This window comes from Engystomops pustulosus, chromosome 4, assembly GCF_040894005.1.
Source record: "Engystomops pustulosus chromosome 4, aEngPut4.maternal, whole genome shotgun sequence".
Taxonomy (NCBI): Eukaryota; Metazoa; Chordata; class Amphibia; order Anura; family Leptodactylidae; genus Engystomops; species Engystomops pustulosus.
The window spans coordinates 94,481,629-94,497,796 of NC_092414.1; the positions used below are offsets into that span (position 1 = coordinate 94,481,629).

A 16,168-nucleotide genomic window follows, 5' to 3' on the forward strand; every position below is an offset into this window, starting at 1 on the left:
CTTTAGGGATGTCCAAGTGTATAATATTTATGTTTGACATAAACGTTTTCATGTGTTAAATTTTTAGATCCATTCTTTGAGAAAAACAGAAGAGTAGCAAAGTTATTTATCAATGTTTTACAAAAAAAAATAACTTTCCATTCTAAACTATTCTTTGTAATGTTTCTCTTGGATAAGTGCCATATTGCAATATGTTCTAGAACAATAACAAAAACATCTGCAATAATCAATGTGGACTTTTATCTATATCCTTAAAACATATGAGAGCAATAAAAAGAAGCCAGCTATTTTTTTTTTTTTTTTTTGAGGGGGGAAACCTGTTCACCTTTTTCCCAGTATTTATTAAAGGCTAGTATTGTTCCAAAAAAACATAGCACTGGCATTATAGGCCTGTCATCCCCTGAGAAAGCTACATACATGTAGAAATACTCGTGGGGTCTGCCCAGGTAAGCAGTCGGCATGATCCTTGTGCCCCCTACCCTTCCCCACCCCCATCTTTGCCATGTTTGTAATGTGAAGTCATTATTTATTTATTTTTTTCATACTTTTTATCTGTATAGTACAGACTGAAGGAGGACACATTTTTCAGCATCAGTTTTGGCCAAGGTCATGTCATGGGGCTACATGAGACTGCTACACAAGTCTCTCCTTTGTTCAGTATATCAATGTAAGGGGTTTAGCACTTTCTTTCCCTTTTTGGGAGGACTTTCTTTTTGCTATTTTGATCTATTTAATAAAGAATTGCTGTTTTTCATGATTTTGTATCTTTTTTTAAAATTTGGTTATGCACTCTGTTTTTATATACAGGCAGTCCCCGGGTTACGTACAAGATAGGGTCCGGAAGTTTGTTCTTAAGTTGAATTTGTGTGTAAGTCGAAACTGTATATTTTATCATTGTAGATACAGACAAAAAATTTTTTGGCCCCATTGACAGTTGGAATTTAAACATTTTTTGCTTTAATGGGACCAGGGATTATCAATAAAGCTTCATTACAGATGCCTTACAGCTGATCATTGCAATCTGGGACTAAAGGAAAGCATTCAGAAAGCTTCACCAGAGGTCAGAGGGGTCTGTCTGTAACTATGTGTTGTCTGTAAGTCGGGTGTCCTTAAGTAGGGGACCGCCTGTAGTGCATTTTCTTTGTATGTAAGCACTGGCATTATAGAATGCTATTTCAGATTTGATGTTTTTATTGAACAGTAAAACAGGTACTGCACTTCCCAGGTTAGCAGCAAATATCCTCACTGGTAACCTTACGTGCCCTTTTCCTGAGTTCAAAGGAGTTTAGTTACATCAACTCCAAATATGGGATCTAAGGCTCTTTATTTGTTTCAGTGTAATACAGTAGTTTTTTGCATCCTCATACCTTACCCTCAAGAATAAAAGAAGAAAATTATGGAAATTGGAGCTATCACTTCTCCTTTCTGTTTAAGTAAATAAGTAAATATTCTTTATGAAATCATCAATTTTTGAGTAACTTTCCTTAAGCCTATGGTAGGTCAGTTCTCTGTTATCCAAATTTAGTTTCAAGTCTCTCCCTACATATTCAGAGCTGTTCAGTCAGTGCCGTAAATGCTGAAGGATTTAAAATGTAGGATGTAAAATATGTAAGAAACAGTGACAAGAGAAACGGTGCCCCCAGTATGCAGATAAATATTTGGGAGTAAAATTGGAATCCCAGAATGCAGAGATATACAGGCAGTCCCCGGGTTACGTACAAGATAGGGTCCGGAGGTTTGTTCTTAAGTTGAATTTGTATGTAAGTCGAAACTGTATATTTTATAATTGTAGATCCAGACAAAAATTTTTTGGCCCCAGTGACAATTGGAGTTTATACATTGTTTGGTGTAATGGGACCAAGGATTATCAATAAAGCTTCATTACAGACACCTTACAGCTGATCATTGCAATCTGGGACTATAGTAAAGCATTCAGAAAGCTTCGTCACAGGGGTCTGTCTGTAACTATGGGTTGTCTGTAAGTCGGGTGTGCTTAAGTAGGGGACCGCCTGTAGTGAAAAATTGATGCAGAATGTTTATTTCAGTTACCTTATATACTCGAGTATAAGCCTAGTTTTTCAGCACAAAAAAATGTGCTGGAAACCCAAACTCGGCTTATACTCGAGTAAAAAATATATAGGTTTTACCAGGTTTTTACTGGGTCGGCTTATACTCGAGTATATACGGTATATACTAAAAGACAATGTCAGGTTACTGACTGTAAATATTATTTGTTTAGGATGATTTGTAAACGTAAATAATCCTGATAAAACTTAATGTGAAGCTAATTTTGTGACATTTGGGATTGAACTGATTTTCAGTTTGAATATTCCTGAATCTGCATGTTTCTTTACCCCTTGCCAGTCACTTTTATAGGGGGTTGTCCTAAGATGAAATGTTAACACCTCAAACATTAGGGAGATTCATTCTTTTAAATGGAATGGAATATAAGTTGGCTATGCACCCTACACACTCTTTGGTGGACATGTATCAAACTTTTGGCTTGCCTTTTTCTTGAATTTTTGAAACTTTTCAAGGTGTATGTACTCATTTGCAACTTTTTTTTGGAGACTTTTTGTGACTCTCCAAATTCACTAAAGCCTTATAGTCCGAAAAATATGGTAAATGCCTATCTGGGCATTTACATTTAATGTAATTCATTTGCCATATGTAAACATTTCTTCAATTGGATGTTATTTAAAAAAATGTTCCTGTGTGAAGATAATTTCTCATAAATGTAGTCATGTTGTCCCTTAGAAAGGACATAGCTTCCTCGGATAAGACCACCTCACACTTTGGCAGTGGTGGCCGGATATGCACTGCTGAGCCTTGCCTGACCACCTGGATTCAGCAATCGTTACGACAGGATGGCTGTGGGACATACAGTAACTCCCAGAATTTCATATACAAACACCCTTTGTGTCTTTGTTTAATCCCTCCAGCAGAGGTGGCCGTATCCAAGGAGTCAGTCTTGTTTCTAAAGGACCAAATGACTACATTTATGAGAAATTATCTTCATACAGGAACATTTTTTTAAAAAAAACATCTAATTGAAGAAATGTTTATATATGGCAGATTAATGAAATTGAATGTTAATGCCGAGATTAGAATACCCCTATAAGATGACACTTGGCTATCTCCATGAGTACCAAAAAGAATGAATGGAGTGGCAGATGTACAGTATACTCCACCTGTTGTTCCATTAGGAGGATTAGGACTTCCATTCTTGTGATATTAGAGGGTCCCAGTGAAGCGCCCCACCCATCAGCATATTATCCCCAGTGGATAGAGGATAACATTGAATCTTGGTGAATGCTTCTATAATTACAAACACATTTTAAGAATAGACATGTTCTTTTGGTAACTTTTGAAAAGCTAAGATCTCTTTGTGTATCTCTTCATTTACTCTTTGCTGAAATTCATTATTTTGTCAGTAATTTGCAAACATCTCATCCACAGTTTTTAATGTGATTTAATGGGTTTCCTGGGACTAAAAACCCGCCCACAGATTGCTTAGGATGGGGCAACAACATCAATTGAGTGAAATTAGAAATGTGGTTACCCTACCCATCAGACAATTAATGGCTGTTGGAGGACCCTTTCACTTTGAGTTACAACTATTTAGATGTCTTTTGTGTTTGTACAGAAAGTGATGTGGTAAACTGAAAGGGATCTGTTCCTTGTTCTCAATGTTTAAGTTAGAGTATGTTGTCTGCAGTAATCATCCAAGGAAGAACCAATAATGCTAATGTTTTTCTTCATATTTATTGCACTTGAAACAAAGCCATAAGGAACATCTATTTTATTCATTTGTGGTTGTAAGGTATGCCAGATAATCTTTAGAGGCTGAAGACACTTCCTTTAAAGACATTCATTTTATAAGGCAACATTGCACCAAAATGATATTCACATATGTGTGGGATATCACATATGATAGCATGGCCTTTTCTCTGGCAACTCTTCAAGATGTTGTGAAATGTATCAGCTCTATAGATTGCATGGAATTGCAGTCTCTAAACTTCAATCGGTTTTTAGACTTTTGAGAAGTCAAATATTTTTAACCCTAAAAACATGCTGGCCCTCTGGAAAATTGCAGTCTCTAAACTTCAAGCGGTTTTTAGATTTTTGAGTAGGCAAATATTTTTAACCCTAAAAAAATGCTGGCCCTCTGGAAAGCTCTGAACAGGATTCTGATAACCATTTTGTTCCATATGGTGGTCTTTAAGTGCTATTTCCATTTGAAAATACACTTTTTTCATCCCTTTTCACTGAAGCGTTCCTTTCTACATGGGTCTCCTCCTCTCATGCTGTCAGTGCCATATCGGTGACTGCCACAATCATATATGTTATAGACACTCTAGCAGTGTTCACCAGTGCAGAGGAGTTGTAAGAATAAGCCCATATGTGCAGATCATTGTGTACTGTGTTTTCCGGGGCCCAACTTAGAATCCATAGGAAATTAACCCTAGTAGCCTTCAGGTTTGTCTTTTTTATTTCAGCTTGAGCCCACCAGCAGGTCAAGTCCAACCCTGTGTGCAGAGCCTGTAGAGTTGAAAAAAACATTATGGAAGCATATATACTTTCACAATGCAGAACTTCTCTAGGAGAATCCTATTTACATCTGCATTTGATAGCCCTGTATTTGTTTCATTTCTATCATACCAGTAGAAAGCAGAACATCTCTAACAATGCAATAAAAATAAAGGAAGTGTTAATGGAGTCCTTATCTGAGAACATTTTACTGTTAGAGCACATGCACAACAGTTCCTGTATCCAATGTTTTACTTCTGTCTTGCATTCATCTGCTGCATGTTTAATACTGTACCCCAAAATAGCCCACTTCAGTACTATCTGTTATGGCAAATTGCAATCATTTCTTTCTTAGGGGTTAGTGAGATTTCTATGGTTCCTATTATAGGCAAAGCTTATACTTGCTTGGTGCAGTAAGAGTTTTAGAGGGAAAGGAAACATGGCTGTTTGAAAAGGTGGTATGGTTTGAGATGTGAAATCGAGGGAGAGTGAGAAAATTGTCTAAAATATAAATAGTCATTGTTACCAAAAACAACTGATGATATTAAAACTTCAATGTTACCAGTGTGCTATGAGAAATGGAAACTGTGCTGAGATTGGTGGCTATGGCTAAGACTGGTTCATTCATTTTCCCCAGTGTGCACCCGAATTTTAACAGAATTCTTGTACAAAATTGTGGCACAGGATAAGCCAAGTAGTCAAAAATAAAAAAACAGACTTGTGCCAGAATTTACAAACATATATTTTATGCCTGAGGCTGATATAAAATGTAAGATTTACCTGCCCCCTCCCCCCCAGGAAATTTCAATATTGCTTTAGAAAAGTGAAGCAATGTTATAAATACCCTTAATATCCTGTAATGATTGGCTTTTATTTCCCAGCCTTGGCCGTCCAGTGTAGTATCGGTATTTCCTTCGGCTCTGATCGAGTCTTTGCTTGTGTTCTTAGTGTGATTGAATGGTTTTAAGTGCATAACTGAGGTGGAGGTCTGCTAGGGATTAGGAGTGTTCTGTTCCAAAGTAATGTTTAGATAAAATGAATAAACGGCGAGTACCTTCACACACCACTTATTACAGGTCATGTGTGGACAACAGGAGTTCTCTGGAGGACAGACTGTAAACTAATGGTGGAATAAGACCATACAAAGGGCTGGAAATAAGCAGCAGACAAGACCGGCAGTCAATTTCTTGTTCTTATTTTTGCGGAGACTGTTCATTCTCAAAATATTTTGAATATAAATGAGACTCCAGCATGACCCTTGTCTAGAGAAGGTGGATGTTAATATAACTTTCTGCTTCAGTCTGATTTGTAGGTTGCCTGTTTTCTATCCTCGCTTTTGGCAAAGCTTGTTTTAACTATTACTGTCTGGATTGGAAATAATTTTGACACTTCTTGTACAACACATCCAGTGCAGTTTTATGTGGACTGATCAAAGAGCATACTGATTGTTGGCAGCAGCATATAGCAACATAACTATTGATGCAGTATTCATACTTACTAACTTTCCAAATCAGCTTCTGGATATGATTGATGATCTGTGCCTATAGATTATGCAGTTCTAAACCTTCATCAAAACCCTACTTAAAATGTACATTGTATTACATTGATAAATTATTGTAGCAATTGTTGCCTCTATTGATGTATACAATGTAACAACTTACATTGTTGGATTGTGAAATGTGGGAGTTAATCTGCCCAGAGGAAACATATTCAGACAAGAGTAATAAACAGTGTTTTTGCAGCTATTGCAATGTTTCTTCATGCAACCCATTAGTATTATTTATGACCTGGGAGTCAAACATTCTTGAAAATATGGGAACTATGTTAACCTCTAGTAAAAAAAAAAAAGTAAATAAATAACAACAAAATATAAGTGTCTAGACTAGCACTTAGGTCCTTGCCTAACAATGTTGTGTTCTCTGGTAACAGGAAACTGGCAGATATTTTAATACTGGCTTTGTTCACACAATAGTGTCATGGCTAAATGCCAGGCCCAGCCTTACATTGGATGGTAGACAGTACTGTATATTAGCATCTCCCTTCGTGCAATATATAGAGCCCAATATAACCCAGTTCAGATCCTAAGTAACTTTGATGGGAAGTAACCTTGTCATATAGTAAACTCTCCATTGGTAGCTATACTATATGTGAAATACTTTTTAAGCTCTTGTTGTCCTCGCCATCAATTCCAGTGTGTTCTATTTCAGTAGAGACTACTGATGTTTCCTATGTGAAAAATGACAAAACTTACTTTCACTTCACTCGACTATTATGATAATAAAAATACATTGATGACTTTTAGTTAATTTGTTTTTTATTCTTTTGCTGCAGAAATAAGGAATGGAAATCTGAAAGCCATTTTGGGACTGTTTTTCAGTCTATCGCGTTTCAAACAGCAGCAACATCAGCAGCAGCAGTATTACCAGTCACTGGTGGAGCTCCAGCAGCAGGTGACACATTCCCCTCCGCCTGCTGAAGGCAGTCAGTCCAAAACGCAGCAAGATATGCAGTCAAGGTAAGCAACTTGTACTGAGATGATGCGTCTAAACAGGATCTTTAGGAGGAGATGATTCTCTTCTTTTTAGGAAACTGTGATGAAAGGAAACGGTAAAATCATAATATTGCATTCTATTGCCTCCATTTAGAATAGGTACAGCAACATTCAGTGATTCTAAAACATCTATACATGGATGAAATCATGGTGTCAGTGGATAAGCTGATTTATAGTTAATATTGCTACAGATGTTAATGTACAAATTTATTCTACGTCTGAGGATACCAGTGGCCTGTCCTATTTATACAGACTATGTGTATATTGTATTTGAAAAAGACCATTCCAAACAAAATAAAAGGAGAAAAGGTTTTTAAAAGCTTTGCAAATGTATTATATATTTCATGTGAACTGACAACTCCTTATTATTAACATAGTGACAATTTTATTTCACATTTCAGCATTTGTAGTGCGTGAAGACAGAACCTAATCTGCTCATTACATCATGTATCACTTTTACATACAATAATACTGATATATTATTAATATGGAAGTGATACAGATGTAACATGTGGAAGCCTTGCAGACACATTGGGATTCTGTCGTTTTGCATAGTTACTGCATCATGAAAACTATGCAAGTAATGTTGTTATACCATTGGAAAGTCTTCATTGAAACACCATGCCCTGCCACATAGCGTTCAGCTACCGGGAAAACATTTTACTGTGTAGTGCAACGCCAACGAGTCTGGAATATTAAGTGCTATAGAAAACACAAAAGAAATATTGTAGTATGTTTTCCTCGCTGAAAGATAATAACTTGGCTTCTACTGAATATTTACATTTTTATGCTTTAGGCTAAGGTTCTACAGTAATTTGAAGAAAAGTAGCATGACTGTCACATGTCATGCTGGTGACTTTTCCTGTGGGCAGAAGATACTGTGGGGCTATAGACTATTTATAGTCATATAACACTAGTATAAAAAAAATATATATAAAATGTATTGGAACTAGTCTAGTCTTATACTACCAATTTAAAAGCAAACTTTGACAATAGATGGTATAATCAAAAGTTCTTTTACAATATGTTTAAAGAGTATACCCAAGTAGGAAAAGATAAAATAACTAGAAATCAAAATAGATAAAAACAATTCATTTACATAAACTTAGCACAATATCAGCGTCCAGTAGTTGTTGGTGAAAGTATCCAGTTGTATGATTATAATCTAAGATAGGTTCAAGGTGTTAGTATATAACAAAGCCCACCTCTAAACACTGATAATACAGTCACTTGGGGAGACTTACCACTGCTCCTATGCCATTTTCTGGGGTTGAAGCCATGAAATCATCACAAATTCTTGCGCAGTGCCAAAAATTGTGATTAAAATTTCCAATGTGGGCATAGGGATGCAGCAGCTGGTGAAGGGGGCGGGCATGCAACGTTATTTCATTTGCTGGTTTTCACACAAGACTATGCCAAGTCGGACCTGGCATAGTTTTGACCAGTGATCATGCTGCCTGCTTAGCCTCTTAAGGAATCTGGACAGATGACAGGGGGCGTAGCTGCTATGATGCACTGGTGCAGGAGCATCTCCCCCACTGTTTCTGTTAGGAGCACTATAGTTTACATGTATAGCGGACCAGATGTTACTGTTAGGCTTCTTTACATAGTGGTGTGTGCTCACCAGGCCATAGCCAGGGTGAGCACACGGCAGCACGCTGGAGAGGAATTAGCGCTGTTTAGTCCTCCCCTCTCTATATTGATGCATGGCACCTGGCTGTAAACAATGGAAAAGATAGAGCATGCTCTATTTTTTCCCCATGCACATTACTGTGCCACATGTGTGTGTGGTCACCACACTGCTACTGGGCGCCATAGCCATTGATAGGGATATATATCACATCCCCACACTGGCACTTTTAAAGGGTCCTTAAGATTCAGGTTCAGCTGCGCAACCTGGACAAATTGCCGGATTGGCGGCCAGACACCCAGTCTCGCAAATTGATGCCTCATTACCGTAGCTAGTAGCTAGGGACATCTATTTCCTGGTCATGCAGAGAGCGGGCAACATTGGTTATATGAATCTGGTATAGACACACTTACTGTGTTTGTATGAGGCAAAGTCAGATAATTTGTATTTGGTGCGGGAGGCGTACCACAGGTGTCATATATGTCTTGGTTCCCTCAATGGAAAAAAATCCTAGGGTATGCGTGTATGGAAGGTGCACCACGGGTATCAGATATGCCTTAGTTGTAGAGTATAAATGTTTCCTGCTGGAATGGGCTGATTTTATTATTAGATAATATTAGTGTTACCGTAATTCTTGTTAGAAGAAATCTCATTGGCAGTTTCCAATTATTTGTTAGTCTTGAGAAAGAGGTCAGCCAATGCTCTATTAAACTAGACACGTTTCCTCGGTAGCATTGAGACATTCAGCTCTGGTACTTCTGCTTGCTAGCCAACCTAGCCTTACCCCACCAACTGTGGTGCCCCATACATATTTCTTCCTGTGTATGACTTTTATGAAAAAACAGACTTTTGAAGAAACTTTTCACAATAACTTGAAAATTACTCAATACCTTAATAAGTTTAAAACTAATACATAAAGAGTTTTTTCAGGGAAAGAAAGTTTTCTAATGTCCTGCAATCCCGCCCAGCTTACACATGTTAGAATCCACTACTGCATGGAGCCTCTATAAAGGCCATACAGCAGAGATGCATGGCCCTTTTGTACTGCTCAGGGCAAAATATTTTTTGATCAGGCAGAATTTATATATTCCTCTATATAGATATTTTATGGAAATTAAAGTAGAGGGATTATGAATCTCTTTAGAAATTGTGTTACAGGTGCCATAAAAAGGCAATGTATATTAGGCTTAAATATTATAATATGACTGTGACCTGTATTAGTTTATGATGTCACAACTGAGCCAACAGAGGCCAGCAATAAGCACTATACTGGACTGGTGTTAAGCACTAAGATAATTTTTTTTTTATTTTTACACCACCTAAAACTAAAAATGAAAACAATATAATTCTCAGAAGTCCCTTTAAGACTTCCATGAGAGTCCGTTCTTCATGGTGCAATGCAATTTTGGTGATCAAAAGAAAGATGCAACTGGGCTGTTGGGTCACAAGTCTGTCTGGTGTGTATGGATGAAATATAATGTTTAAAGTAGCTCTGAAAATCAATGGATTCAAGAAATTGCTCATAATTTGACCAAACAGAGACACAATTAACTACAAAACATCTTATGCCACTCATATGACATTGTAAAGATAAGATATAGAAAGACTAAAAATAAATGAAACCGTTAAAGTCAGATCAGAAGATTTTTATCATTAGAGTGATAAGATTGTAAATACAAATTATCGCTCGTAGTTGAAGGGAGCCTGTCAAATTTACATTATAGAGCAGGAGAAGCTGAACAGATTACAAATGTCCTGTCTACAGACAGCATGTTTTAGAGCAAAAAAATTCATTATAACTTGTATCTTATTCATTCAAATCTCTCATTTTTGTTTTAGGAGTCCAGTGGGTGGTCTTATATAGGGAATAACAGCATTCCTTTATTAAGGGTGCATACAAAAATAGCCGTCAAAACTTATGACGATTATTTTCCTACAATATAATCTACTCAACTCTACTGTTATCTAGCATGTTGCTTGTGGTCTGTACTGCAGATACAATGTGACAGGGTACTGTAGTTATAGCTCAGACAAAAATCACATAGATCTATGCAAAACCTCTGCATGTTTAAATAAGGTTAAAGGAAATCTACCATCAAAATCAAGCATGGATAAACCAGGGGCACTCACTCATAGATCCAGGCACTGTAACTCTATCTGATATAATCTCACTGCAGCGGAGGCAGTTTCAGCACATGGTGGGAGAGGGAAAGTGCTCCACAGTGTAAAAGTTTTCTGCCGAGTGTGAACATTGTAATCCCTATAGTCTCTAGCACATCAGAAAAAAAGGATGAGGCGAAAAATGACAGAAATCGGGTAAATCCAGTAGTTTCCTCTTCTCTAAGCATTTGATAAAAACAAACAAACAAAAATGAAGGTGCGGAATTTATGAAGGTTGACAGGGAGGATCTTACTCTTTGAATTTATTGACTATAAATATTTTCTCCAAGATAAGATGTCTTTTTTGAATCCACTGCGGTAAGATTCATACAAGTCTTTAGTTGCAGTATAGTTGACAGCATCTCTGGTATTAGAAATATGAAAGGACAAAACCATTTTTGAAGTAGTCTTCATTTCTTAAATCACCAAGAATGAGCTGCACCTCCAGACACAATCACCTTAACATGAGACATATACGGTAGATACAAAATCCTCTAACCAGGTACTGATATTCAATAGAAAGATCCTGGTTGGGAGGATACATGTTGTCATGATTAGATAAAGATGGCAGAGTTTTTGTATTGCAAAAATAAGTGGGAGACCCCTCTACTTTCCAACTGATAAATTGATAGGAGCGAGGGAGAATACTGTGTACCGGCTTTCTATAAAACTCCTTCATTGGTACTTCACAAGTGATTCCAATGAATTAAAATAAAGTTTACCCAGTTGACTTCCCCACTGCTTCATGCTCATGAATTACTGTCAGAAATGGGCTAAATCAGAGACAAGCCCCTGTGTCGGGATTGGTGGACTCAGAAGAAAAGAGCGCTGGGATTCACCAGGAATGGACCAGTGGAGGATCCATGTGCTGAGTAGAACTTTTTTTTTTATTTTTACAATGCCAATTGGGTCACTTTCAATATCACTCATTACTCTGGAAATCCCCTTTAGGATCATTAGGGAAGTCCCAAGCATAAGTCTCTGGCCATTAAGCAGCTGTGCTGTGCTGTATGGTGTGTTTGCCCTATGTGGGACACCTTCACTTTGTCAGAGATTATTACATTTTTAGTGAAAGAGTTACCTATCAGTGTAGGTAGGAAACCTAGTGTTCAAGACACCAAATCATGGTAGGGTGTTTTTTGCATTTGTTTCAAACAAAAGGCAACTGAAGAGGAAGTTTTAGTTACATAAAGAAGTAAAACCAAAGTTTACAGAACAAATCTTGTGTTTTTCAATTATTTTCATAATTATGGTATTTGTATGAGGAATTACTGTGGAAATATGGTGATATACAAGTATTGACTATGAGTCTTAATGATTAAACTGTATCTATTAAATATAAGATAGGGACAGGTCTAATATCAAGTACCTCCAATTGCCAATATGATATTCTGACGGCTATAGCACTGGAGCCATGTGTGTTATGGCACTTCAATTTCTTATGTGCCCCTGTAATGGTAATACTCATCCAAATGTACTAAAAAGAGGTACACTACCACTACACTACATGGCATTAGAGTAGCCTTTGAGAGATACTGTGATCCCTTCCAAAATCTGAATATCTCTGGTGTAAAGTGTCAGACCTCACTTAACAGATATTGCACCTTAGGATAAGTGTTCAATTAGAAAAATTTCCTCTAATGAATAGATTAAAACTGGGACTAACTATATGTCTTGGCAATATGCTGTAGCACTACAAAGCCTGTCCATATCAGCACTCATGTGTATGGACCCATCCACATGAGAAGTGTCAGTATATGCATACAGTATGACAGTTCCTTTTAAGTTAATGGAAAGTACTTACTATAATCGCACATCACAACAGCTGACCGCTTCTCTTTAAGCCTTTGTCAACATCACTATAATTAGTAGCTCTTGACAGCAATTTTGCATTTCTTTAAAATAATGGGCTTCATTGTTATGTGGCGTATTAGTTGCCCCTTAGTCTACAATATAACCATGATCACGCTCTAACACTCTTTCGTATACTCTTCTTCATCAGTCTTCTTTATTTTGCCCCGCTGTGGATAGTGTAGATGTAGCATGTTATATGCACACATCACGCGTCTAGCTGCACTGTGTAGAATATAGCTCAAGTCAACAGTACATGTAGCTTGTACGTGTTCATATATCCAAACGGTCTATTTCATTGTAATGTTTGTTACTTTGTGACTGTTCTGTTATGTTTTTTGTACATTGATATTACAATGTGTTATCTCATGGTCACTGTATGTTCATTTCTTGCAGACATTGCCTTTAATAATGTTGTTTCCATTGTTTGTGTTGTGCGTATTGTTCTTGTCTCCCATCTGCCTAGTTGCTGCTATGTTTTGTGCATGCTGTGAAAATGCTTTTATTTAATTGTTCTGTTTCTTCTCACACAGTCTGGCAGCCAGATATGCAACTCAGTCTAATCACAGTGGGATTGCAAGTCACAAAAAGACTACTAGGTCAGTCAACACCTCTGATTTATTGTGTGCTAGTGATAGCCATGTACAGTTGGGTCCAATTCCACAGACACAACTGAAAATTAGGAAACCTGTTATCTTTTACAGAAGCTGAGCTGCCAGAGAACATTCTTCATAAAACCAGTAATGAGCAGTATTACTCGTCTCATATATTGATAATTGCAGAAACCTTTAGTGTATATACAATAACACACTTTTACAATTTGTATGATTGTTATACAAATGCTTTCTATTAACATACAATTTAATGACTGCATTAATTAAGTGTATGGATTGTAAATGTTAGCAATATTATAACAGTACTCTGTCCCAATCACCAGTGGCTATAGTAATAATATGTGTATGCTTCAGTTATTTAAGGGTACACCATGAATTTTTGTTTTAAAAGATAGTTTTGAGCGGTCATCTCAAGATCTCAATAAGGCAGTGGTTCTCAACCTGTGGGTCGCGACCCCGGCTGGGGTCGAACGACCCAAACACAGGGGTCGCCTAAAGCCATCGGAGCCACGATTTTATTGCATTTTTTGGCACAAATACAATAGTCTTGTACATGGTTTGGGGTCACCGCAACATGAGGAACTGTATTGCGGGGTCACAGCATTAGAAAGGTTGAGAACCACTGCAATAAGGGAACTTCTCATTGGTTTCTATTCATCTTAGTATATTACATCCGAATGTGCTATCCATTGGAAACTGACCTAATAATTCACACAAAAATGTATGAGATGGCAGATCTATAACAAAGCCTAGTTGTCATAGACGGACAACTGATTATAGCTAGAGCCACAACCTCGGACTTGTCTCTAGCAGTACGGAAGGATTGTCAACCCACCTCTTCACTAATCCCCATCCCTCAGCTGTTAAAACAGTGAAACATGGAACACATCAACAGGGGATTAACCAATGTTCCCTGCAGGATTTGTATAGTTAAATCATTAGCATAACCTCCCCTTAAAGGGGTTTGCCCATGAAAGAAAGTAAAGTACTCACATTTTAATCCCCTAGTGACATTTACACAGTAAAGATAATTTTTAACTCTTTACTTTACAATTTTACTCAGTGTTATTACTGTTTTAGCTCCTATAACTCAGTGATGGTCATTGTAAAATTCAAGTATGGGGGGACTCTCTAAGCAGACACTTTGTGATCCCTTTGTGCTATGAGGTGCTAAAAATGTGCGTATCAGGGTACAGGGTTTATAAACTTTTATTTAGCTTCTGAATGTTCCACCAGCATCTGATGCATAGAAAAAGAGAAGAGACAGATCAGAGATGAGAGATGATGAGATCCATGAGATGGATATAAAACACAATGAAACTCTCAGCTCTTCTAACTCACCTATAACACAAACAGAGTGAGCTCTACTATAAGCTTTCCTCCCAGATAAAGACCTTATCTTTCTGAAGCTTGTAGAGTTAGTCTCTGCACACTGCTGGTTGCTGGCAGGAAGTGTCTGTGTCTGAGCTGGTCTTGCAATGCAGCAGGGAAGGGCATGAGGCAGAGACCACTGCAGTGTGCAGACAAGAGAAGCTATTCATGAGTAGAATCCGACAAAAAACAGAAGTTTTATGGTCGTATCCAGGGGCAACCAAAATTGTAAACACCAGGACTGATAGGTTGGAATTATACCTGGGAAATGCTATATTTTTCTTAAAAACAGTGAAATAGAGAATATGTTATTTTGTTGCCCTAAGTATATATAAGAATATTGTCTTCATGGGAATATCCCTTTAAGATGATTTCCTGAGAGCAAGTTCAGTCCAGAAACTTTCTCAATTCCCTGGAGGGATTTCCCAAACCAAACTTATAACCACTGAACTGAACTGGCATGGTGGCGTCAACTGCAATGAAAGCACTCCATCCATTTCTATTAATTTTCCTGTAAACTGGTTGCTCCTGTCGCCATCTCTCTCTGTTTTCAAAGAGAGACAGCAGTGGGGACATCACTTTGATGACACAGAATGCTAAAGCCTTTCACTAGTCTAGATCGACTGCTAAAATTATTTGTTTAAAGGGAACCTTTCATCAGAAATTGGCTTTATAAACCATGACTAGTATATTGTCATGCAGCATAACACCTTCTAGATTATGTTCCTTGCATGGTCCAGTGTGTTGGCATCATCCAAAATATCAACTTTGAAGTATAAAAAATGTAAATTGGTTCTATAAACACTGAACGTCTAATTTTCTGTATTGCAGTATATAGCTACTTTGCAATGATTTTTAATAGCCTGCCCTCTGGTGGCTATTAGAAATCATTGCACCTGGCAAGCCTACGAGTCTCAATGATACTCTAGGCTGCCATAGCAACCGATCGCGGCCCTCCGATGACGTTCGAGGGGGCGGCGATCGGGAATCCAAGATGGCGGCCGCCATTTAACTGTAAGTTAGGTCGAACCCGACCGCGGCACTTAACAGGTTAACTGCCCCGATCGGTGCCAGCACCGACCGCGGCAGTGACATGCGGGTGTTGGCTGTATTATACAGCCGTTACCCGCTGTGTATCGAGAGAGCTCAGCTCGTGAGCTCTCTCCATACACCCCTTGCCGCGCGAGGACGATATAGTTCGTCCTCGGTCGGCAAGGTGTTAATTACTAGCAAATATGTACATTTTGAACACTGGTAAAATGAAAGCTGAGCCGTGAGTGGTTGCCATGGGCAACTAGAAATATTTAGCTGACTTTCAGACAGCTTGATAAATCTTCCCCCTATGTATACTAAATAAAATAAGACAGTCAGAAGAGCTTTAGGCTACAATACTATTGTTTTGTAATAATGTACAAATATTTGGCACAACTCCAACTGTACATGCACATTTCTTTAGAAGTG

The 16,168-nt window shown here is 37.8% G+C and overlaps 1 protein-coding gene across 12 annotated transcripts in view; it reads left to right on the forward strand.

Moving 5' to 3' along the window:
• The window catches only part of NAV3 (neuron navigator 3), a 359,389-nt gene that overhangs the window by 241,824 nt on the left and 101,397 nt on the right, over positions 1 to 16,168 (forward strand). For 11 of the 12 annotated variants that reach the window (XM_072146791.1, XM_072146780.1, XM_072146782.1 and 8 more), the window contains 2 exons: positions 6,862 to 7,045; positions 13,256 to 13,321. In XM_072146791.1, coding sequence (XP_072002892.1) covers positions 6,862 to 7,045; positions 13,256 to 13,321 — 250 coding nt within the window. The remainder of the gene's footprint in view (positions 1 to 6,861; positions 7,046 to 13,255; positions 13,322 to 16,168) is intronic. The other variant, XM_072146787.1, reaches the window with a different exon arrangement.